Source organism: Sorghum bicolor, chromosome 4, assembly GCF_000003195.3.
Source record: "Sorghum bicolor cultivar BTx623 chromosome 4, Sorghum_bicolor_NCBIv3, whole genome shotgun sequence".
Classification (NCBI taxonomy): Eukaryota; Viridiplantae; Streptophyta; class Magnoliopsida; order Poales; family Poaceae; genus Sorghum; species Sorghum bicolor.
The window spans coordinates 4802676-4826695 of record NC_012873.2 but is presented as its reverse complement, the minus strand read 5'-3'; the positions used below and the strand labels follow the sequence as shown (position 1 = coordinate 4826695).

General features: G+C 42.7%; 4 protein-coding genes across 5 annotated transcripts; 1 reads left to right on the top strand and 3 right to left on the bottom strand.

The window, feature by feature from the left end:
- Positions 93-5976, bottom strand: LOC8077198. The gene is made up of 11 exons (XM_002451595.2): positions 5781-5976; positions 4635-5139; positions 4407-4505; positions 2944-3044; positions 2788-2859; positions 2305-2395; positions 2068-2148; positions 1445-1501; positions 1228-1350; positions 1095-1133; positions 93-607 (listed from the first exon to the last, which is right to left on the bottom strand). The coding sequence occupies exons 2-11, from the start codon at positions 5007-5009 to the stop codon at positions 485-487; spliced, it is 1161 nt and encodes a 386-aa protein (XP_002451640.1). The 5' UTR covers positions 5010-5139; positions 5781-5976; the 3' UTR covers positions 93-484.
- LOC8076129 (V-type proton ATPase catalytic subunit A) lies at positions 8622-14423 on the bottom strand. The gene is made up of 19 exons (XM_002451594.2): positions 14225-14423; positions 13427-13553; positions 13259-13314; positions 13119-13175; positions 12919-13030; positions 12764-12801; positions 12539-12640; positions 12305-12361; positions 12142-12213; positions 11930-12031; positions 11602-11797; positions 11248-11354; positions 10477-10671; positions 10266-10352; positions 9903-10007; positions 9645-9742; positions 9480-9558; positions 9112-9200; positions 8622-9026 (listed from the first exon to the last, which is right to left on the bottom strand). The coding sequence occupies exons 1-19, from the start codon at positions 14294-14296 to the stop codon at positions 8912-8914; spliced, it is 1866 nt and encodes a 621-aa protein (XP_002451639.1). The 5' UTR covers positions 14297-14423; the 3' UTR covers positions 8622-8911.
- Positions 17131-19755, top strand: LOC8077197. Its single transcript, XM_002453334.2, has 4 exons — positions 17131-18374; positions 18454-18596; positions 18695-18918; positions 18998-19755. Exons 1-4 carry the CDS (start codon positions 17537-17539, stop codon positions 19632-19634), a joined length of 1842 nt encoding a protein of 613 aa, XP_002453379.1. The 5' UTR covers positions 17131-17536; the 3' UTR covers positions 19635-19755.
- On the bottom strand, positions 19814-22987 carry LOC110434932 (basic leucine zipper 9-like). Of its 2 annotated transcripts, none has more exons than XM_021459970.1 (6): positions 22405-22987; positions 21728-21830; positions 21346-21502; positions 21089-21164; positions 20526-20651; positions 19814-20416 (listed from the first exon to the last, which is right to left on the bottom strand). In XM_021459970.1, the coding sequence occupies exons 1-6, from the start codon at positions 22588-22590 to the stop codon at positions 20105-20107; spliced, it is 960 nt and encodes a 319-aa protein (XP_021315645.1). In that variant the 5' UTR covers positions 22591-22987; the 3' UTR covers positions 19814-20104. The 2 variants fall into 2 exon arrangements, with proteins under 2 accessions (XP_021315645.1, XP_021315644.1); XM_021459969.1 differs by having other exon boundaries at positions 21346-21505; positions 22405-22981.

Sequence of the window (24020 nt, the reverse complement as noted above, 5' to 3'; positions counted from 1 at the left end):
TACGGAACTAGAAGTTTCAGTGTATAATGAAACCATGCTGCCATACTCATCAGAAGAGTAAAACTGTCACTGGAATTCAAAGCAAGGCCAGGTTAAACTATAAAGTGTAACTGATTTCATAATCTCTTCGTGTCTGAAAAAGAATTAATCTTATAATAACAGTAGGAACTGACAAAACCCCTGTTACTCAGGAAATGGGAGCTAGGAATCTAAGAATGAGAGAGCAGAGAGAGAGAAGTGAAGGGCTAACAGAAGCATACAGTCATACAGAGGGCACCACGAATGACAGTGAGGGCAGCGTAAATACTAAACAAACAGCACCTCAGCCCTACCAAGGGACTCAGAATTACATCACTGGCCCTGGATCTGTAACTGTGTGTTAAGCCTCTAAGTATCAATTTCACAATTTACATAAAGCAGAAAAAAGAAATCCTAGGGGAATCACCTAGGCCAAATGGGGAAAAAAATCATGTAGAACTCAAGCCTATGTGTAACTGGAGAATAGCTTCAGCAGGTTGTTCAGAGATTCTGGGTAAAACTTTCTAGCAAAAAGGTAGCATGGTCTTTTTGTTCCATTCCACATACATGGAGTCCGTGTCATAACTTTCTGCAATGAAGAAAAAGCAATCCGTCAACATTCCATACAGATGCTACAACACAGTATTTTCAAGTTCAAAACCTGCTGAATTATTTGAGAAGGACATTTTTCCGCATACTCTTCAGCATGCCAGCTAAGATAGATGCTACGATACAGTATTTTTCAAGTTCAAAATCTGCAGAATTATTTAAGTGGGACATTCTTCCGCATACCAGCTAGTGGTTGGAATTATGTTTTTTTTACAGGAGAATTAAGTATCTTAATGCACCATAAGAAAAGTAATCACGTGCATTTGCTTTGAAACAGGCCACATTGGCCTATATTAACTATCCAAAAACGAAGGTTGACACCAGTGCAAGGCATATGAAAACATCAAATATATTTGGTGTTCTTGTATAACTACAATAACACAGCAATCATCACCAAATCCTAGTAAAGAGGTAATAGCAAATTCCTATGTGGTGCTTGAGAGATATGGAGGAACTGATATGCTTACCTTATCATCACTTGTAATGTGGAAATTCTCATTGACAGACTGCACAAAGTAAAGCAAACAAATCAGTATGAAACACAATGAGTTGAGGGCAAGTGGGAACACATTTTATCCATTCAGAAAGGTAAAGGCATACCGTTATGTTCTTTAAGAGTTGATAGTTAACATCTGCAGCTCTATATGACCTTGGATGCCATTTTCCCTCAGACCAATCAACATGAGTCACCGACCAGTTAGCTATTCCACCAGGATCGACCATCTGAAGATTAAAGCACAACTATACTAAAAAAAAAAGGAAAGCAAGGGACCAAAGGGAAAAAAAAGGCAAATAACAGTTGAAAATAATTACTGACATTGAAGAGGGTTGGCAAATAATGCTCATCAGCAATACAGTTGTGTCCCTCTGCTGGCTGCAAATAAAAAAAGAAAAGACATTGCTTAGCTAAAACCAAGTTTTAAGATATCACGAATTGTTCAAATACGGTTAAACCCATGATCACTGGTTGCGGTAACAAATATATGTAGCATGGACATGATACTGGTAGCATGCCATGTGACAATTGGTATGAGATGTAACATACCCAGCTCTGTCAGTTATTAATGAAGCCTGTCTGCAGTAGTTGCACACTAACACAATAAATGAAAATGGAACTCTCTTTGGGTTTTGTGAGTGTGCGCTCAAAAGCATAGTCCCCTTTTAACTCACTAACCTTATCACCAGAAGCAGTTAGAACCACAGGACACAAGTTGTTTCCCCAATTTTCCTAATTTTAGGCCACATATAAACTACTATACTGAAGTCCCATGATGATATGTCTAAACTGCAGATCTAAAAGATGTCCTAGCTCTGTTGTCGACTTCATTTTGCAGTTAGCATACAAAACAAAGTGATCACCAAGCACTATAAGCAAATATTGAATGCATAACTTGCATCCATTTTCATTCAATTAAAGAATACCTATGTGAGGGAACATACCTTGCAGTACAGCTTGAACTTATTGTAGTAAAGGTTGTCTGCCAGAATCAATAAAGCATGCCTTCGTGTTATAGCAAACCACTACAGCAAGCACACAAAATTATTCAACAAAAGCATGAAAAAAAAAATGTGATCACACATCAATACGAACTACCATGTCCTGATTATAAGACAGGAATTATAAGACGGCAGAATTATGAATACTTTGAAGCACCAATCATTCTATTAAACATGTACCTGGGCACCCTTCCTGAAGTCCCTCTGTTCTATTTCAGGAAGCATTTCCATCGAATACCTTCCAGTTCCATGTGGGCCAGGATCGAGGAAGCTGATAACATGGACAAGATCAGAATAAACATGTGAACTCATATTCATTTCAGTTAATGAAGTTAGATAAAACTGGGGTAACTCATTGATTTACTCTTTAGAACAAAAGGCATATCTTATCTAGACTATCATTATTACATCACGCATGCATTCCTTTTTAATAACATATACGCTAAGAATACCATTGTCCCTGAAAAACAATGCGCACGATAGAACATAGAAGTATTCCTAACTAAAATATTCATAAAATTTACCACAAAATAGGACTTCAAGTGAATTTGAAATAGATGTCTAGTCAGCAATAGGGGAAATAAGCAGAAGTTTCACTAGTTTTCAGATATACATGTATTCCTGTTGACATAAGAATCGAGATATAAGTTGTAGCAATCTTACCAATCAATGAAGCTGACATTGGTTCCCATCAGATAATTATATATGTAATCAAATGTATGTAGTGGAACACAGCTGTCATACAAGAAAAAAGGTTTATTAAATTATTAGCAAAAGAATTGAGAAAAGAGCTGTTGTTTCTGCAAAATCATTTAGAACCTGTCAGAAAGCAAGACGAAAATTTGATTATCAACATCTTCCAATGCATTTGCTAACAGCCTCTTCTCTGCATCAACCATCGAAATCCTCCCCCATACTACCTGCAGTTCAGTGACATTTAAGTGTTACATTCCCCAGAAGCAAACATGTAGCAAAAAAATAATGGAATAATGTCAGATAAAAGGAAGTAACAAGTAAACGAAATGGCAAGGATCATTTGTATCAGTGAAACTTTAGAAGACAGGGTTCAACGCATTCCATAAAGCCAAAAACAAAAGTTGAAGCTAGATTAAAAGCTTACCCATATTTAAGTCCATTCAATGCAAAAGTAATCTAATTTATAGCCCTTGAAAACTAACGCTGCTTCTTTTAGATCATTTCAGTTTCCCCTCGAGTATTGGCCTTTCTTTTTCTCTACTCTCAGGGCGTCCGCAATGGCTGACACAGTGCTAGCTAGGAGGGCCAGTGAGCCAATCATACAGAGAGAGAATCAGAGAAATAAACAGTACTAGCGAGATTGGAAGCGCTAAGCTCGCACACCATCCGATGATTTTACTCTCTCTGACTGTTGCTCCCATGCTCTGCAGATTAGAGTATCTTAATTATTTTTTCTTTTTTTCTTTTTTCTGAGCTCCACGTAGGCTGGCGATTTGGCTTACTTATTGCGGACGCCCTCAGTGTTATGCCATCCAATCTTCCCCTGTCTCACCGTTGTTAACTCCCAGTGCCTTAACAACTAATGGTCCTAACTCCATTGTTCAATTTAAATCCCATTGTAGCTTCATAAAGTGTGTAAGGAAAACTCTTAATAGTACAGACATTAAAAATAAAGTACTCTATACATGTCAGGCTGAAAAACTTGGTCGCTATGATGGGCAGCATAAAACCTCTATTTTCCCTAGGAGCTCTGAAGAATCCAAATTGTACCCTTGATACCTGTTCTGATTCAAGTTCAGCAAACTGTCTGGTTGATATCTGTTATATACTTAGCATAGCAACGTAGCATAATTATGCTCCACATTAAATAGGCATTGTTGAATAACATGGAATTGAATCTAGAGACTCATCATGTCCTCCTTCTGCTTAGTCTTATCCATGTCATACACAATGGCAGCTTTAGACAGATAGGCTCTATTATAGTTTCTGGCGACAAAATGATCGATCTATTAGTGTTCTAAATGTCCACTAAAAGGACAATACGAAGAAAAAATGATGCACTGTTTTCTTTTTTTTAGCAGAGGTAAACCTTGCTTTTTATAGAAAGCATATAAGAGTACAAACAATGTTTAAACTCAAATAAAAGCTATGGCTGGTATTACCAGCTTACAAGATTCACACACCAAAAGAACAGGAAATGCTCCATTTTCTTCTTCCTCAACAATCACAAGAACAGTCAAGACATATGATTACATGTTTACAGATAAGTAAACTAAAGCACTTGTAAAGGGGTGTGAGGGAGTTACCTTTTCACTGTGAATTTCACGCCCAACAAACAGAGAGCTAGAATGTACAGGTTTTTCACGAGATGCATGGATATAGATGGAATATCGCCCATCATGACCCTGTGCAATGAATTTCGAGCAAACTAATAAACTATTACAAAATGGTGACGATACAGAAGACATAATACAAACTTCATATTTATGAACTCCAAAATTAGATGATGGGTATATTAAGGTTAAGGACCACACCTGTAAAAATTTCTCCCACAACTTCTCAAAAGGCAATGTACCTGGTGTCAGGAACATAAAGGCAATCTTTGGGTTCTTTGACACAGCCATAGGCATCGAAAGAAGATCCCTAATAACCACGGATGAAACTATCTCTTCATCGGTTCGCTCCCGAGCAACAGCAGGTAGCCAATCCTTGAACGGAGTACAGACACTCGAAGCAAAGAAGTAGCATGCGGAGTAGCGCCGTGGTGGGTATACATAGGCCCCCATAAGGGCAACACAAACCAATGACAATAGAACTATGATCCACATGGGCTTCTTAGCAGCGCCTCGGTGGCGCAGAGGGGGCATGGCTGTCATGTCCTTGCTGCTCCGCCCCCACACTTGTTTCATCTCCTCGCCATCGACAAATCACAACATATGCCTTGTGGTGACAGCCTCCACCAATAATACAATACTACATGCCACGCAGTAACCTGTAACCAAGGTGAATTACTTTGTGCCCCCAGAGTTGCCCTCTTGTCTGCAATGCAAGGTACCCACAGCGTTAATCCACGAACTGAGAAAGCTCCAATTCACGCCACTATCAAAAACAGCAAGCAAATTGTGCAAGATGCAATACTACAAGCCTATAGCACATCACCCCTCTACTACTACTACAACCTACGAGATCTGCTACTTGTCTTTCGCGATGTTCTAACTTGCTTGGCCCTGTGACTACCTACAGTGGGGTTTAACACGATTCAGACGTCCAAAACACATAGTTCCAAATCGTTTCACTGTCCCATCGATCAGAACAACAAAAACAGTTAGCGATCCCCCTTGCACAAATCAAATCATACCCACCATAGAAGGTGGACGAGTCCAAACAGTTGGCACCCAAAAGTCAACTCCTAGCTACATCCAACGCTGCCAACAGCAACAGTGCAACACGCTCCGCGTTCCCAATCCAAACCCAGGCATGACCACCCCCAAACGAACCAAATCAATCGCTCAAGCCGAAATCGCCTCGATAATTCACGCGAAACCGAAACGCCACGACCAGGACACACAGGAGAAAGCATGAAGCCTCTGCAGGACGAAAACGTCCCCGCAGCAACCCCAGCCCAATGCGAGGAGGGTAGCAGGAGGACCTGGTCGAGCTCAACCGGGCGGGAAACTTACCCTGGCCCAGGCGTGCTGCAGCGCGAGGAGCGGTGAATCCGGCGGGGCGCGTCCCGGGGCGCAACGGGCGGCGGGATCTGGCGCCTGCCGCCGGCGAGATCGGGCTAGGGCTCGCGCGCGGCGGTGGTGGGAGACGAGGTGGAGGTGGTGGGAGTGGAGGCCTGGAGGGGAAGGGGAGAGGAAGGAGAGGGATTTAAGCAGTGGGATTAATTAACGGCGGAGTGGAATTTGTTAAGGCGTTATGGGCTTATTATGGCTAGCCCCCACGGGTGGGTTAAACACGGACACAGTTTTTTATCGAATTCCATTTTTACCATCATCGTTCATGCGGATTGATGAGAAATGAAATGTTTTCTAATTTGAGCCTCTATGTTTTTTCATCTGATCATAATTTAACTATTTTGTCAAAATACTAGAGCATACCTGAATACTCTACTGATACTTAAGAGTAGTGTGTGCATCTGAGAAAAATATAATATTTTTTTCAATTTGAGTCTCCATAGTTTTTTGTCTGATCATGATTTAACTATTTAATTAAGGTGTTACAACAAACTCGGAGCCCCACGAGGCCACGAGTGGGTTTACGAAGGGCCTACATCTTTTTTTATCTAGGCCTTGTTTACTTCTCAAATTTTTTGCAAAATTGCTACAGTAACTCTTTCGTTTGTATGTGACAAATATTGTCCAACCATAGACTAACTAAGCTCAAAAGATTCGTCTCGTAAATTTCGACCAAACTGTACAATTAGTTTTTATTTCTGTCTATATTTAATACTTCATGTATGTGTCTAAAGATTTGATGTGATGGAAAATCTTGAAAAATTTTAGGTTTTGGGGTGGAAGTAAACAAAGCCCTAGTTGTGGGGTTTATGTATCTGGCTTTAGCTTTTCACTTTAATCGTGGTTACTCGGGAGTAACTCGAGAGCAGCATGTCGACTGAAGAAAAAATGTAATATTTTTCAATTAAAATTAATGGTAAGGGAGAAATTACTTAGATTTTCATAATATCGCAATCTTATGGTATTATAAACATGGTTATGTTATCCTGTAATAAAACTAGCTATAAATTATATACACGTAAAGTACATCACTGCACCGAAACTAGAAGAACGTCCCGTGCATTCCTACAAAAATCACTGGTAAAATTATACTACTCATATTTAAATATTATAATACATGTAGCGGGTGATTTTTAGCATTCTGAGGTGGATAAACTAAATATATATTTGTAAATTGTAAATGATATGGTTTGGTATGCTTGAATGAAGATATAATGGATGTGTTAGCGGATGTTGATATTGACACTTACATGGCGAGATAGTTGTATATGCTAGTGGAATGTTCTAGTGAATGTTTATGTCGACACTTTGCATAACAAAATAAATTGCTAGAGGGATTTGAAAATTTAAGAGATATAGATATAGATATAGATATAGATATAGATATAGATATAGATATAGATATAGATAGAGATAGAGATAGAGATAGAGATAGAGATAGAGATAGATAGATAGATAGATAGATAGATAGATAGATAGATAGATTTAAGGAATTAGCTTAGTCACATTCAGTTAGTTATCAATAGAATTACATATTTGGCTGAGTGAGTTCAAGCATTAATTTGATGCTTTTTAGGGATTTTGCTAAAAATGGAACTAGTATAAGAGGTGCAAACAAATGGTGATTCCAAGCATGAGTCACATCTTATAAAAAGAATGATTCAAGAAATACCGTAACTACAAGTGTCAATTGAGGCAATGGATACTCTCTCTCTCTCTCTACCTAAACATGGAACATCCCAAGAGGGAGGGGGCATTCTTGTCGAACCCCTGCACAAATGCACATGTAGTCTAACAACAACCTGTCAATCGAAATAACAACACGCCACAACAGGTCGAACATGTCCCTGTACACGTATTGAAAATGCCCAATATTAGGCATATTAAAGATAGTTTTCAAAACACAATTAAAAAACTACTATGAGAGAGGGATGCATCAGGTCTCTTGACGCAACGAGCACTCCCACTTGAATTAAGTTCAAGCACTATAATAAGTTACTTAGTCCATGCATATGTCGCAAAATTTGATGTGATGAGAATTTTTGAAAATTTTTTAGATTTTAAATGTAAACTAAACAAGGCCTATAGTCGGAGATAAGGGGCTGTTTGGATCAAGGGATTTTCGTAGGAAAATCGAAGGGGCAGTAGAGCGTTTGGAACGAAGGAAAGTAATTTTTCCTTTCCTATGAAACATTGTAGCTTCTTTGTAGTTCCACAGGAAAGCAAAACTCCATTTCAATCTCATGTTTCTGATTCCTTCACGGAAGCCCGAGGTGACTAAGTCAATAATTCATCAGATTCATGGTTGTCTGCTGCAAAAAGAGTGGATGAGTAAGTGCATTGGTCCGACAATCGTAAAAAGCCTGGTAACTACTGATGAGCAGTTCGATTACTCGTTTTGCGCTGAGTGGAGAAAAATGTTGTTCAGATTTTCTTTTGACCCCAACTGTAGCAACATGGTGCAGTGGCCCCACATGTAAGAGGGTCATGGAAAAAATGTGCAACTAACACAGTATATCATTTCATTAAGCACTACTAATGACTCTTTTGTCATAATCCTGCAATTCTTATGTTATAGATTCCTACATTCCAAATATCTCTTGTTAGTTATATTTCCTATGTTTTTTCTTTTCTCTTTTTTACCACTACACACTCACCCTATTCCTGTGTTTTTTCTTATTCCTGTGTTTTCGATTCCTGTTTCCAAAAAGGCCTTAAGGGAATGCTTAACTCCAAATTCAGCCGTAAAGCCAAGGTCAGCATCAGCACGAACAAATCCCAAGAAGACAGCATAGTTTTTTCAACAAACAAATAAACATGATGCTGATGTTTGAATACATGGACATTGTACTTATTCAACTACAAGCATGCCCATCGCTTATTACAATGATAGCAATAAATGATACATTGAAATAAACAGGGTCCCATCGGGCACTGATGACTAAAACAGTGGTGGCAAAGAGATGGAGCAGCGGTGGGGAAAATTCTCATACATGATCTCAATCTACAACCTCCGTATCTTATATAAAACATCTGGCGGTCCTTATTGTTTACACAAAATCTACAACACTTCACCGTGCCTCATCTTCTAGATTGCGGAACCCATTGGTAAGGTCATCATACAGTTTCTTAAATTTGGCAACCAAAGCTTCTTCGCCTTCGGCAGGATCCTCAAACTTTTGAGATCTGTAATGCATATAAAAGGATAGTTAGTGATGAACAGATGATGCCACCAAAATTAGTATTGAAAATATGTTTCAAAAATACTTACACTAGCCGATAAAATAGATCACCCAAGCGATGCTTTATGACACTGTATGTTATCTTTTGTCCGTCAGTACCAGCTGCCCGCTCCACAGCCTACAAACGATACAAGCACATAAAAAATATTCTAAAACCACGAATGCTGTCTCACAAGCTATTTATTAGTTCAGCTCATCTTGCACTCAGATGGAATTTATCCATCTTTGAAAATCTTGATTGACAAAAACAATATAAGGATAGCACTAGAGCAATATTAGTTCACAATAATCAGTTAGAAAACATTTCAAAGCTTAATAAGATTTTTTTATCATTGCAGAACAATCCGGGGGAAAAACATTTATACTCAAAAACTATTACTGCCACTTGAGAGCTTACCTGATTTGCCAATGTGTTGAAGTGAATAATGTTGCGCATCATCCAAACAGATTTGTAGAATGGACAGAACTTATCGTATCTATATTAAACAGCACTTGTCAGAATTATTTTTTTAAAAATGGAGATAATGAACAGAAAAATGTGTTGAAATAACTGGGGACTCACGGGGTAAATGCATTTTGTGCCAAATAATCTTCTCTCAGAAGCTTTGCTGTCTCCAGCGTAATCTTGTCAGATTCTGCCAGCGCATCTTTACCAACAAGCTGAACACAAAGAAGTCACAATCAAGACAATGGAGTGCAAGTGATAAAATTTGGTCATCAGCAAGCTGCATGACAGATTATAGTCAACATAGTAAAGAAAAAAGGCTGAAACATCTCAGTATTCAATGCAAGTAAATGATCCATGATGAACAAAGTCTACCTGCACAATTTCATTTAGATCGTCCTCCCTCTGCAACACCTCACGTGCTTTTGTCCTAATATCAATGAAATCTGGATCAAACTTCTCATAGAAGGACTCAAGGGCCTGCAACGCAGAAAATGGTATGGTCACATAACATCATCACTGGAGAAGAACACAACACAAGCAAATGAAGAACTGTGGATATTAGAGAGAAAAAGAACATTATGGTAAATAGACCAATAGAGCACCTTTGCCACTTAACACAACAATGCAGACATTTTCAACAACCTTTTTATTTCTTTTCTTGTGCTCCATATTTTGCATGAAACTTTTAGAGATAAACGTGAGTACAAAAAGGTTTTATGCAAGTCAGGAAATAACCTTGGAGTATTTTGAATAGGAAATGAGCCAATTCACAGATGGGAAATGCTTCCTTTGAGCAAGCTTTTTATCTAAACCCCAGAAGACCTGCAAAAAAGAGCAGCACATGATTTAGTAATATATTGAAACAATAAACACTGTAAATCAGTCTGGACCAATGATTGGAGCAATTTGGACTAAGTATATTAAAGTAATTTGGCAGCTTTCTTACCTGAACAATACTGAGGGTTGCTGAGGTAACAGGGTCTGAAAAATCACCACCAGGAGGAGAGACGGCTCCAACAATTGTGACACTGCCAGTCCTGTCTGGACTTCCCAGGCATTTTACCTTACCAGCACGTTCATAAAAGGATGCCAAACGTGCAGCCAAATAAGCTGGGTAACCACTATCAGCAGGCATTTCAGCCTGGACCAAAAAAACAGTGCACCATTAGTTGTGAAGTCAAATAGACAGAATGTGAAAAATGATCAACACAACGAAACAAAAGTTCAAACTACTTCATATTATCACAGAGCTCAATCTGTTTTACTAGTGTTATAGGCCTGTTTGCAGCTTAATGTTGACCCATCCGAGTCATTCATTTCCTTAAAAATCATTATTACCACTATGTAATAAGCTTATAAATCACAAATTAATAGCATAACATTTACATTTAAAATCATTTAGTGATGTTCTTAAATATAAGTTCATGGGTCAATTTTAGTTTGTAGCCAAATGATGGTACCACAAATTGGATATTATAGCAAATTGTGACAACAGATTAAGGTACCGACAGAAATCATAGGTAATTGACAAATAAGATGCAAGGAGAGAAAATCCAACATCACTAAAAAGATCATGTTGGCATTACACCTGATGAACCAGAGACTATTTTAAAAAAAGTGTTCTCTATAATCAGTTATTTACTTATTTTCCTCATAAAAAAAGTTATTTACTTATTTTAGAAGATACCAATTTGAGGACAGAAGATGAGTAACATACCAAACGCCCTGAGATCTCACGCAATGCCTCAGCCCATCGGGATGTGGAGTCAGCCATCATACTGACGTTGTAGCCCATATCACGGAAATACTCAGCAATTGTAATTCCTGAGGTAAAAAGATACAATATGACTGTTAACAGACACTCTGCAACGACAAGCAACAACCAACAAGCAGAGATACAGCTGACAGACCGTCTCCTAGGCATGTAATGTTTCAATTTTGGCAATACATGGATAGGTTGCTGTGAAATTATATTTCTGATATTGATGTTTCCTACCACACAGCACTAAGAGTTTCAGACTTGATATTTGTGGTTACATGGCCAAAGGTAAACAAGGCAACAGGCTTTTACCTGTATAAATGGAGGCTTCACGAGCAGCGACAGGCATGTTTGATGTGTTAGCCACCAGTGTTGTTCTCTTCATGACTGACTCCTCACGGCCATCAGGCAATGTCATCGTCAACTGGGGGAAGTCCATGAGAACCTCAGCCATCTCATTTCCTCTTTCACCACACCCAACATAAACCACAGCTTCGGAATTGGAGTACTGCAGATAACATTAGGCAAAGTTTACCATCAAGACAATTATATATATATATATGTGTGTGTGTGTGTGTGTGTGTGTGTGTGTGTACAGCTACAACAGAAGAGGCAGTAGTAAAGGGTGAGGGGAAATGACCTTGGAAAGTGCCTGACTGATGACAGTTTTACCACAACCAAACGCTCCTGGAATAGCACAAGTGCCTCCAAGAACTGAGGGGAATAGCGCATCCAGTACACGCTGCAACCATTTGAAAGCATAGAGTAAGATAAAGGTAACATCATTTGAAAATGTTAAGCAATATATTGATAACTATAGACAACCAAGCTCAAGGCAACTTGTATACAAACCTGCCCTGTTAGAAGAGGTGTATCTGCAGCAAGCTTTGACGCAACAGGCCTTGGTGAACGCACAGGCCATGTCTGCAAGGAAATGAATTAATTAAGCTTATTAAACAGATGCTTCAATCCTTGCAAAATTTGATCTTCTGCATAATAGGACTAGCTATTTTACCTGAAGCATGGTAAATTTCTTTTTTATGCCCTGAAATTCCAATTCTAGCACTGTGTCCTGCATATAAAAAGCAACAGCAAGTATTGAGATTAAAGTTCAGAGATAGAGGACAACAAATCTTGTCCTGCGTATAAAAAGCAATAGCAAGTATTGAGAATTTGATATCAAAGTTCAGAGATAGAGGACAACAAATCAACAAGTATGACTTAGAATAAGGCAATAATATCAACTAACCTGCAGGCTGTACTGACCAGCTGGTGCGATGTAACTTACTTTCCCCATAGAACCTGGCGGAAGAGCAACGTGGTGCTGCATCAATGTGTTCTCAAAAACAGTCTGCAATACAGTCAGCAATCATTAGGATGTAAAACATGGGTCAACAGCATGCATCTACATATCACAAACAGCAAGTCTTCAGAATGATAGCCATAGATGGAATTCAATGTCATAAGAACTTACAGCGTATAGATCTCCACCCGTGATGACATCTCCAACACCTGGAAATATAGCACAAAATCTGTTTAAAATAGCATCACAGATCACATACAACTTAGAAATAACAAAATAGCATGCAAGACCATTTGGATAATGCAGGTACTACATTAAGCCACTACCTAGCTTCTTTGGCTGAAATTCCCACAGTACATCTTTGTCAAGGGCAGGAACTGAAACACCACGAGGAATATACACATCTCCTGACTTAATAGCAATGGTTTTTAGAGGGCGCTGCAAACATAATAGAACAGGGGTGAGGACAATAGACAAAAAGTAATTTAAACGACAACAAAAAAGAGCCCTGTCATGTTCAGCACACCTGGATACCATCAAAGATGTTTCCAAGAATTCCAGGTCCTAATTCAACTGAAAGAGGCTGCATGGGAATAGCCATTACATGTTAAAGGACAGCAAAAGACATTAAAAGTATAGTAAGATTATAAGACAACTAAAACACACTTTTCTTGTTCTCAAAACAGGATCATTAACCATCAGTCCAGCTGTTTCCTCATAAACTGCAACACAAAAATGACAGCAGTTGTGAGGTTAGAACCAAATCTTCTGGAAAGGAAACTTTCATGTCCATTGGTGAATTATGTATTATAAATGATCTGCCATGTTGCATACCTTGGATTGTAGCTGAATCGCCCTCAAGACGGATAATTTCCCCAATGAGGTTATCATGTCCGACACGAACAAGTTCATACATGGCAGCACCACCCATTCCATCAGCCACGACCACAGGTCCAGAGACCTGCAATAACCCAGCATCAAGGCTAATCAATACGCCATGATCAAAGTGAGGCTTGTTATGTATATAACTGCAGTGCAGAACATCAGCAGAAGATTTCATTCTTGTAAACAGATGGGGAACAGACAAGCTAGGTAATAGGATATAGCATCAAAGGTACAAGCAAATGGGGAACTGCATTGTGGCATTAGAAGCTCAAAAAAAGAATCTAGCTTCTACAAAAACGGTAAACTTATGCACATCTTCCACTGATTCAACTAATTACATGGCAACGGGAACCGAAGACCCCAATAGTTCTCAAGCATCGAGGTAATCAAATCACAACATTGGATCAAACAATATCACAGCATCAATCAAAATACCACTCCACAAATCTCCGAGACTACTGCACCAAGCCACCCACACCAATGCTGGCTAGATCCCATCACCACCTGGACAAGGCCAGTCACGCCCGAGAGATCCACAACAGTAACCGTCAACACCACCCAAATCCCAAACCGAGAACCCGCAGCTACGCAAATCTGGCGGCAATTCAGCTCGATCCGAGTACGCCAGACGCCGAGGACTCAGCCACTGTACCTTACGTCCCGCGCCCGCTAGAGATCGCGCGAAATCGAGCAGCGGGATCTAGGCGCAAGCAATGCGAGCCGGGAGGAGAGGGAGGAGGCGCGGACCTTGCGGACATAGCCGTACTCGCTCTCCTTCTCGGAGTCCTCGAAGGTGGTGACGCGGTCGCCGTACGCCATGGCCGCCGGCGGCGAGAGGGGTCGTCGGCGTCGGCCTGGGTCGGATCGCGCGGCGTCTCGTTCTGATCTGGTCGGGGAGGGGTAGCAGAGAGGACGCGATGGGGAGGAGGGCCACGCAGGCAAAGCCGGATTCAGCCTTAAATAGTTGTCGTCGTCGATTTTTATTTCGCTCTGTTTTTTTATGGAGTAGGAGTATCGTGGTGTGACGAGATGTGTGTTGTTGTGAACTTGTTGCACGATCGGATCGGAGCAGACAGCCCGTTTTGTGTTGTAGCTGGAGCGGCCGATGCGGACGCTGACATGTGGGGACATGTTTAGAGGTTATGTTTTAAGAATATAAACTTGCTAGTTTGAAGAATATGTGATCGGTGATTCGAAGTAAATATATTTGAAAAACGAACTGTAGATTTATTAGCATTGATATTGGGTTATTGTCAGTGGCGAAGCTAAAGCAAATTAGAGAGACTGCACTTAGCTTTTAGGTACATAGATATCTTATTATGTGGATGGTGCATATATGATGAAATTTTAGATCTAATTACTATTTTTATAATTTTTGGAAGGTGCATTTATACCCCCTAATTACCACCTAGCTTTACCTCTGGTTATGGCTCTTTTTTATTTGAAGCAAGGGAGTGTTAAGCTGTCTTGCTATTAGTGTTTGTTTGTAATATGGTTTTCCTGGTGGTATCATGATGAACCTGGTTGGCTAAGGTTTGTGAGTCTCATTTTATTTTTGGACCATGGGAAAAATCCTTTTGCGCTTGCAATGCAATATTGACATTACGCATAGGTATAAATGTTCCATCCAACATAGTTACTACCTCCCTCTCAAAATGATAAGTTTACTTCAATCAGGGAAAATCATATAAAATAAATAGATTTTAACTTTTGTTTCTTTTACAGTACGTTCTCATAAACACTTCAGATATAAATCAATTCGTGCAAATTTTATGTCATAAACTTGTACATAGTTTGAATAAATATTAGTCAAAGTTTACAAATTTTAGTTTTTCTGTATCATTTATCATTCCAGAAACGGATCAAATATATTCTTAAGCCGGTTACTTGAAATCTAACTATGAGTTTTTGCTCCAGTGGTCCTCTCCGAAATAGAAATCTTACATCCTCCCATCCAACTTAAAAAACTTGATAACTTACCCCATACGTTAGTTAAAAATGGGCTTAAGGGTGGTTTTCACCCACATCATCCCTTTTTTAGTTTAGAAACAACCCTTAAAATATGCTAGATAAGGTTTTAAACCACCAAAAATATCTTTAGCATCCCGTTGAAAAGGATAAGAAAAATCTTAGAGATGTATTAGGACAAGGGACACCCAAAAAAAGATATGAAACTTGTAAAGTATCTCTAAAAGCTTCCCAAAAATGATTAAGCTTTAGGGAAATAAGAAAAGTATCTCAAAAGAAAAAAAATCAAAAAATATTATAATCGACGTTCAAATACACCTTGAATTCTTCCACAACAAAATGTAAAATGAAACCACCATGAATGCAACGTATAATAATGTTGGTTGAATGTCATGTTTTTGTTGTGAAAATTTTCATATAATATATTTAGACATCAATGCTTTTGGGATTTATTTAGTTTTCTTTTCATATCTTTCATCTTTTTTCGTTATAACTCAATCAAGTTTTGGAAGCTTTCGAAAATAACTTCATGAGCTCTAAACAATTGACCTAGGTGTCATCTGTCCTAGCATACCTTTAGGATTTTTCTAGGATTTTTGGAGTTTTTGAAGATATTTTCCGTGGTTTTGAAATCTTATTACCCAGTATTTATCAAAGTTATTTAGAAATAAAAATGGACGACATGAATCAAAACCACCTCTGTAAATGTACTAGGTATATGCCCGTGCGTTGTATGGGGTAATGATTTTGTATCTATGTGTACACGATGCACGTGTGTTATGGTTTAGATAAAGATATTAATAAATTTTTATCCATATCCACGATGATACACATGGATTGTGGTTTAGACAAAATATTAAGAAATATACAAATTTGATTACATAAAACATATTTTACTATCTTTATTATGACAACAGTGATTTTTAGGTGTAATATATAAGATAGAAGGTTATAGGGGATACTTTGGCTAGTCTTGAAAGTTATGGTATGCAAATTTCTGTTTTTTTAGTGCGTATATGGGGTGGGGTTTTCAAATTCAACAACAAGTTCAGGGTCAAATGGAGTTTATTATAGAAAAAAAAGGTTTTATGGTGTGTCATCATTTGATAGGTCACAATCTCCAATCGTGCCTACTGCTTAATTAAAGGTTAGGAATATATGATTCCCGTGACGTGTACACACGTAGGATCCTTGGATATAGTGTTGTCTTAGTGTTTTTTTTTTTAGCAAATGATGGTGCTGCCCTCAGCTGTTTTTATGCTCGCCTAAGAGCAAGTATTATAATACAGCCAGCTGCTGGCTGTAAGATTTTTTTACAGCCTTCTTGCAGCCCACTCATATAATGGTTAGCTCATCACTATTAATACATGGCCCACTTGTCTGTCAAACAGATTTTTTTGGTTTTTATGTCTGAGCCGGCTGTAAGCTTACAGCCCGCTTTTACTCTCTCTCCTCTTCTCTCTCCTCCACCTCAGCATTTAGCTGGCTTACAGTCTGCTATAATACTTGCTCTAAGCTGCACTGGCGTGGATCAAGTTGAACTCGTTTTGGTGTATTTCACGTCGGCCTTTCTTGTTGGGCCGAGGCCCAGCACATGGATTTAGTGCTGGTGTGAACTAGTCACCGTCCGATCCATTGGACGAGACGGATCACCTGACTGCAGAGGACAAATCAATAGGAGCGACGAGCGACTCAGGATCCGATTCCGCATTTAGAATTGGAATTTCTTAGGATTCCTACCACATCAGTGAAGTTCAGTGAAAGAACTAGGTAGGGGTATATAGGGTGCGTTCCTTGCAGCTTGTGAGCTAGCTTCCATTCTTTCGATTGTTCGAAAAGGAGTTGTCGATAAGCAAGCACTTTCAGTTACCTCGCCCAAGAAATGTTCGTTTCTTCATGACCCAGCACAAACCAAGAATCTTAACCTTCTCCCAAATCCCAATTGCCCCAATACCCACTCCACATGCATGCATCTGATACGAAAACGAAACCACCATTGCGACTCCCAGTTCCTCCTCGCGCACCTCCTGCTTCGATCCGACTCAGGAGTCAGGGGGAGGAGGAGCAGGCAGGCAGCTCGCAGCAGCTGCAATGGGCTGCTCCTCGTCGAAGCTGGACGAAGAGGCGGCCGTGAAGACCTGCCACGACCGCAAGAGCTTCGTGAAGAAGGCGATCGCGCAGCGGGACCTCCTGGCCTCCTCCCACGTCGCCTACGTCCAGTCGCTCCGCCGCGTCTCCATGGCCCTCGTCTACTACTTCGCCGAGGACGAGCACCTCTACCGGCTGCAGGAGGCCTCGTACGTGCACTACCCGGGCTCGCCCGAGAAGGTTCTCGTCGTCAACTGCCTGAGACCGGCGGGGGCTCCGGTGCATCCGGTGGTGGAGCAGTGGGAACCGCCTGAAGCCATTGAGGCCGCCACGATCGATCGATTCTTCGGGACGGATATGAATAGCACGCCGGTATCGCCGCAGCCGCCGAGATGGGACCTCTTTTGGGACCCTTTCTCCTCATTAGCCGATCATCCAAATTACGGCGTCGAGGAGGTGAAAGGGGATCAAGAAGATGAACAGATACCGGAGCTGGAGGAAGAGAGTGACGACGACGACGGCGGCGGCGGCGGAGAAGGCGAAGCAGAGGAAGTAGAGGAGAAGGGTGAACCGGCTGCAGTAGCAGCACCGGTGGTGCCGCCGCCGCCGGCGAGGGAGAAGGTGGGGAGAAAGGTGGATCATGTGAAGAACGAGCTGAGAGTGCTGGCAACTGCAGAAGTCGAGCAGCATAATGGCGCACCCGGCTTCACCGTGTACGTCGACCGGCCCCCGACGAGCATGGGGGAGGCCATGGATGATATCCAGGGCCATTTCAGGAAGATTCTTGACACTGCCAAAGAGGTCTCCGTGCTGCTGGAGGTTGTCCCCTACCAGAGGAGAGGTACGTGCTCTGTCTCTGTCTCTTCTCCATTGCGATTTGCAAATCGTCATTCCACTGACCGTTGCTCTCTTCTAGTCAGTTCAACCACCTGTGCCGAGGGACGACGGCGAGGAGCAGGGCGCCCCGGAGGTCCCGCCGGAGCCATTCGAGCTGTTCCAGAGCCACAAGGAGAGCCTTGACCGGCTCTACGAGTGGGAGAAGAGGCTGTACGAGGAGGTCAGGGTACGTGCACCCTGGCCTGCTCCCCTGATTCATCTCTCTATCTCTTGTGCTGAAACTGATCAGTGATCTGGGAATTTCCGAACGTGAACGAAAGGCAGGCAGGGGAGAAAGTCCGGCTGGCCTACGAGAAGAAGTGCGCGCTGCTGAGGAGCCAGGACGCCAATGGCGCCGAGCCGATCGCCATCGAGAAGACGAGGGTTGTCGTCAGGGACCTCCGGACCAAGCTGGACATCTCCCTCACCTCCGTCGACGCCGTGTCCAGGAGGATCGCCGCGGTGCGCGACGACGAGCTCCTGCCGCAGCTCATGCAGCTCGTCCGAGGGTACGTGCTCCCCCGACCCCGCAACAACGCGGCCATCCGAACGAATTGTTGCCATCATTTTTGTTCGTTGATCGATCAGGCTGGCGAGGATGTGGAGAGTGATCGCGGACGCGCACCGGGTGATGAAGCGCACCGCCGACGACTCGATCGCGCTCCTCACGTCCTCGGCCGCCGCGGCCGAAGCCGCTCGGCCCGTCCCGACAGGCGAAGGAGGTACCAGGGGCCCGCCACCGCCCCCAGGCGCAGCGCGCGCGGCGGCGGGCGCGGGCGCGCTCGGGTCGGAGCTCCGCGGCTGGCGCGCGGCGCTGGAGGCCTGGGCGGAGTCGCAGCGCGCGTACGCGGCCGCGCTCTGGGGCTGGGCGCGGAGCTGCGTCAAGGACGGCGAGGACATGCCGCGCCTGATCGTGGGGTGGGCGCGCGCGGTGGATTCCGTGGACGTGGAGCCGGCGACCAGGGCCGTGGACGCGGTCGCGGCGGAGGCGGCCGCCGTCGCGTCGGCCGCGAAGCGGCAGCGCGGCGGGGGCGAGGAGTGGTTCAACGAGGAAGAGGGGAAGAAGAAGGTCTGCGTGGCGCTCGCCGCGGCGCTGGGAGCCATCGCTGAGGCTGGTGGCTTGGCCGTCTTTGGGTACGACGAGCTGCTGCTGGAGATGGAGATGGGAGCCAGGGAACGAGAGCGAGAGATCGCCGGCAGGGACGAGGAATCCATCCAAAACTGAAGCCTGCAGTTGTAACTTGCAAACACATGCCGATGATCGGTAAATCTGTAAAAAGAAAACATGATATAGCATTCATAAATCACAAAAAAGCAATCAGGAGACTGGCTCAGTCACCATGAGAGGATGTGGCTCTCTGTTCACTAACTTGAGCTTACCATGGAACGTGCCTCTCGCAATCAGACTAGAAACATGTAGTAATGACATAATATGATAGCATAATTATGCTTCGAGTTCAGTCTCTCAGCATATAGTAAGTTTAGCTAGTCAGTTCTATTACAGAACTAGGCAATATACCGACGGAGACGAGGGACTCTGAAAAACTCAAGTCCGTTCAGTTCACCACTCCAGCTAACACAGAAATGGCAGTTCATAGCGCCATGCATATCGATACGGATACAGTAGGATAGGACAGGACAGGATAGTTGCCATCGCCCTCGGCGTGGGAATCCCACGCTTGGGCTTCTTGAGCTTCACTTGGAAAGCCCGCCGTTGGAGTGATCCCACGGCCAGACGTCGACGCCGGGGCCGCCGCAGCTCGTCACCTCGCTAGCCATCCGGTTCTCCAGGCTCTCGAGGCTGGCGATGCTCTGCAGCGGCGAGTTCTGGAGCTGCTCCGTCGCGGACAGCCCCGTGAAGCACGCGTCGTCGCCGGGGAAGTCCAGGCCGGACAGCACGTCGGGGCCACGGCACGCCTGCCGCGGGTTCAGCACCGGCGACAGCCCCAGGCTGCCCAGCCCGCACGACAGCGCGCCACGGGCCACCATGTCCTCCGCCAGCTTCACCTGCAAGGCACACGGCAGAGACGGAACGAACGGTTTCAGAGGAGCTGAACGGGATGATCACCACGGATTTCACCTGCAATGAACATTGAACAATATGACCGGCGATCACCTTGACTCTGAGGGCCTCCACATCTGATTTCAAGATCCTGTTGTCCGTGACTGCGGTTGTGAATTGCTGGTTGGCGTCTGTCAGCTGCTTAAAGAGCGATGCATTCTCGCCTCGCAGCTGGTCAACCTGTTTCCAAGGAGGTAGCTTGTAAGTCAGAATGAAGCTGGGGAAACCAACCACAATTATGCTCTAGTTTCGGTTCAAATCAACGTCTATGGAAGCAGGGCTCAAATTTAGGCAAAATTTCGCGACTTTCAGTAATTACAAGGATGGCTGATAGAAAAATCTGAAATTTTGAATTAACTAACACATGTCCTTTATTGTAAATATATAACTCTATTCATATTTTCTATTGTTTATGTTGCATTACTTTACTCAATAGATGTGTAGTCATAAATCATGTTAATACTTTGTTTAGATCTAATTTTTTGTTTAAGTTTCTAATTTCACAAATTTCGGTAATGTTGGAGGTGAATGAAAAACATCTAATACCGAAATTGAAAACCCTGTATGGAAGCTGAACATTTGCGCCAGCACTGTGGAAAACTAAGACAACAGGTTACCTGTGTCTCAAGATCAGCTAGGTGGGCTTGCTTCCTCTTCCTCGACCGTCGAGCAGACTCACGGTTCGACACCATCCTGTGATTTGAGGCAAGCATTTCAGGTTATCCTCGTCTCTAATGTTCGCATTTTTGCTCAACATTCACTTGAGATAATAAAAGATTCCAAACCCAACTTCTGCTTTGTTGATATGATTATAAAATGCTAATTGTAAATTAAAAAAATGCTGAAGAAAACATTGCCCGTGTTCTTGGTGTACCGTCGCATTCTCTTCACGTCCTGTGGGTTTGTGCTTTGTTCGCATGGACCACCCTCGATATCCAACAGCGATTCACTATCGGAGTCTGAACCACTTGTGCCACCCAAAGTTTGGCTCTCTTTCAGATATAGGTTGGTAGCTGATGTTGGACTTGCTGCTGCTGCCAATGATTGAATTTGGTATGAGCTAGCCAGAACACTGAAATAACTTAATATTATGCCTTGCAATCATTTAATCCCAATTTGTCTGTTGTGACATTTAGTTCCGTCATTGGCTCATCTCATGAAATGCCCAAAACCTATCTTTTTAACTAATCAATTGTCAAAACTCCAACAAAAAGTCTGAAAAATGTGGAAGAGGAACCATGTACAGCAGTATATACCACAGATTGACGATTGCGACTCGATTGTCGTGGAGACTGCAGGATGCCTCACGTTGTGGTTATGGGACCATAGGTGATTATGAATGCTTCCATTGAGGGTGTTCTGCTTGGACAAAAAAAAAAATCCATATCAAGGTCTACAACAATATAAAATACAGTAGTACTCTACTATGTGATGTAAAATACAGTAGTACTCTAGCTATGCGATCTTTTTTGTGCTCAGGTCTTGCTTAATTGTCAGGTGAAATTCAGAACCAAGTACTTATATTAGAACCTTGGCTTGATAATTATGAATGTTTTGGAGGAAGTTATGCATTTGGGAGAAGACTCCTGATTTGCTTCAACATGCTTAGGGTTCAAGATTACAATTGTGATCATACTATTCAAAATTGTTATAAGAACGTGAATCATGTTACTAATAACAAAACAAAAGTAGGCCAAAATCAATTGGTGGCACGAGGTGCATCAGTGGGGAAAAAACATCCAAAATTAACAAGATCTCATCCACTGATCCACATGTCACAAAGCGCTGGAATTTCTAACACCACATACAGAAAGAGATCTGAAGCACCAATTTGTAATGACAAAAAACAGAGAAATACATGTTCCTCTTATGTTATGTCTCCACTCCACTCATTAATTCACGCAGCGTCGAAGTTACTCTGCTTTCTACTCACCGAGTCAGCGAAGCTGAAGGCGGACAGATCGCTGGGGGGGAACACGCCACCTGCGCCGAACGGCGCCAGCGCAGCGACGTCGTGCACAGGCTTCTGCTCGGCCACCGCCGCCGCCGCCGCCGCCGTGGCGTCCTCCCGGCCGCGGAGGAAGGCCTCCAGCTCCAGCTCCGATGGGCACTTCTTCATCCGTCTCTCGGTAGGCAGCGACGGGCACCTCTCTCTCTCTCTCTCTCTCTCTCGGCGCTTCTGGCTGCTGCTGCGGCCGCGTCGGCGCCCACAATCCACAAGGCTTTTAGAGACGGGCGACGCAGCGAAGCAGAGCACCGAGGGCGACGAAAAGAAAGGTCTTTTTGGTGATCGGAAGCGAAAGGAGACTAGGAGAGGGAAGGAGGGAGGAAAGGTGGCCGGCTCGCAACGGAGTCCGGCGTGGAAAGCAGATTGCTGTATCTTCCGGGACTGCTTTCTCCAGATATCTACGAGTTTGCCACTCCGCGGCGGCCGTCGACCGTCGCGTCGCCGTACGGCGGCAGTGCGGTCAGTGCTGGATGGGTATATAGGAGAGAGAAGGGCGCGAGCGGCTGCCGTCGCCGTGTGCCCGTGTTACGGGCTGGGGGTACAGAGCGAGCGAGAGATTGTGATATGTGTCTCGATAAGGAACTGCTTGGGGGCGCATTGATTGAGCTCCGTATTATTTGTGCCGAAGCCTAGAATGTGCATGTACACGTTCGAGAAAAAAAAAGAATGTGTGGCAAGCTTGTGCCAAGAAAATTTAGGGCAGTCCCAATACATATAGTTTCTATAATCAACCAATGGAATAAAGTTTTCTTATAAAGATCGGCAATTGATGGCTTTTAGGGGTACCTGTAGGAGTGAGAGAATTGGTGGGTTTGATGATTTTTTTTGAGCCTTGTGGGTAGATTACATAGAAGTATATTGCTTAAGGACAATAAGGCTCCTTTAGAGATAAGGGAAGTCGAGGTTTACATGATCATAATCTATTATATTCAGAGATATCCTAATATACTAGAATACTCCCTCCATTCATTTATTTCCATCGTTTTAGCTTTCGGTGCAATGACCAAGGAGCAGAGCAAAAACACTCACTTTGCATTTAATTATCTCAGGTTGAGCGCACATGATGAGTCACAAGCAAAAAATAACCAATGAGCAACAAAGAGATAATAAATGCAGACAAGTGGTAGCCGATGAGCAACAAGGGGACAATAAATATAGGCAAGTCCCAAGCTAATATGAAAGATATTTTTGAATAAAAAGTTTTTGCTTAGATGAAGGAGATAACTAAATGAAGGGAGTATCTCTTTGTGGTCACACTCGGAGCGACATAACCGGTGAGACTATAGAAGAAACTAAAGTCGACGAGATAAATCCTCTAATGGTTATAACGATCGATGCATCGCAGACTTTGTGATTGGAGTATTAAAGCAAGACAGTAGCCCATTATACATATGTGGAGGTAGCCGAGCATGTGGCGAAATAGCTATATGGTCGAAAAAAATTGTGCTATAGATAGCCGTGGTTAGCGTAGCAATCAAGGTAGCCTATATTGAAGCGGTCTCACATGAAGTTGTAGGCAAAAGAGGCGCTACGGTAATGAC

What these genes read in the sequence shown, in the direction of transcription:
- LOC8077197 (XM_002453334.2), top strand. Translation starts at nt 17,537, where the DNA reads ATGGGCTGCTCCTCGTCGAAGCTGGACGAAGAGGCGGCCGTGAAGACC. An exon ending in TGTCCCCTACCAGAGGAGAG is followed by an intron (nt 18,375 to 18,453) that starts GTACGTGCTCTG and finishes TCTTCTAGTCAG; the next exon opens with TTCAACCACCTGTGCCGAGG. An exon ending in GGCTGTACGAGGAGGTCAGG is followed by an intron (nt 18,597 to 18,694) that starts GTACGTGCACCC and finishes AACGAAAGGCAG; the next exon opens with GCAGGGGAGAAAGTCCGGCT.
- LOC8077198 (XM_002451595.2), bottom strand. Translation starts at nt 5,009, where the DNA reads ATGAAACAAGTGTGGGGGCGGAGCAGCAAGGACATGACAGCCATGCCC. An exon ending in GTGAAATTCACAGTGAAAAG is followed by an intron (nt 3,045 to 4,406) that starts GTAACTCCCTCA and finishes ACTGAACTGCAG; the next exon opens with GTAGTATGGGGGAGGATTTC. An exon ending in ACATTACAAGTGATGATAAG is followed by an intron (nt 608 to 1,094) that starts GTAAGCATATCA and finishes TCTTCATTGCAG; the next exon opens with AAAGTTATGACACGGACTCC.
- LOC110434932 (XM_021459969.1), bottom strand. Translation starts at nt 22,590, where the DNA reads ATGAAGAAGTGCCCATCGGAGCTGGAGCTGGAGGCCTTCCTCCGCGGC. An exon ending in GTCGCAATCGTCAATCTGTG is followed by an intron (nt 21,506 to 21,727) that starts GTATATACTGCT and finishes AATCATTGGCAG; the next exon opens with CAGCAGCAAGTCCAACATCA. An exon ending in GACGTGAAGAGAATGCGACG is followed by an intron (nt 21,165 to 21,345) that starts GTACACCAAGAA and finishes CTCAAATCACAG; the next exon opens with GATGGTGTCGAACCGTGAGT.
- LOC8076129 (XM_002451594.2), bottom strand. Translation starts at nt 14,296, where the DNA reads ATGGCGTACGGCGACCGCGTCACCACCTTCGAGGACTCCGAGAAGGAG. An exon ending in CTGGTCAGTACAGCCTGCAG is followed by an intron (nt 12,362 to 12,538) that starts GTTAGTTGATAT and finishes TTTTATATGCAG; the next exon opens with GACACAGTGCTAGAATTGGA. An exon ending in CCTATTCAAAATACTCCAAG is followed by an intron (nt 10,008 to 10,265) that starts GTTATTTCCTGA and finishes TCTGCGTTGCAG; the next exon opens with GCCCTTGAGTCCTTCTATGA.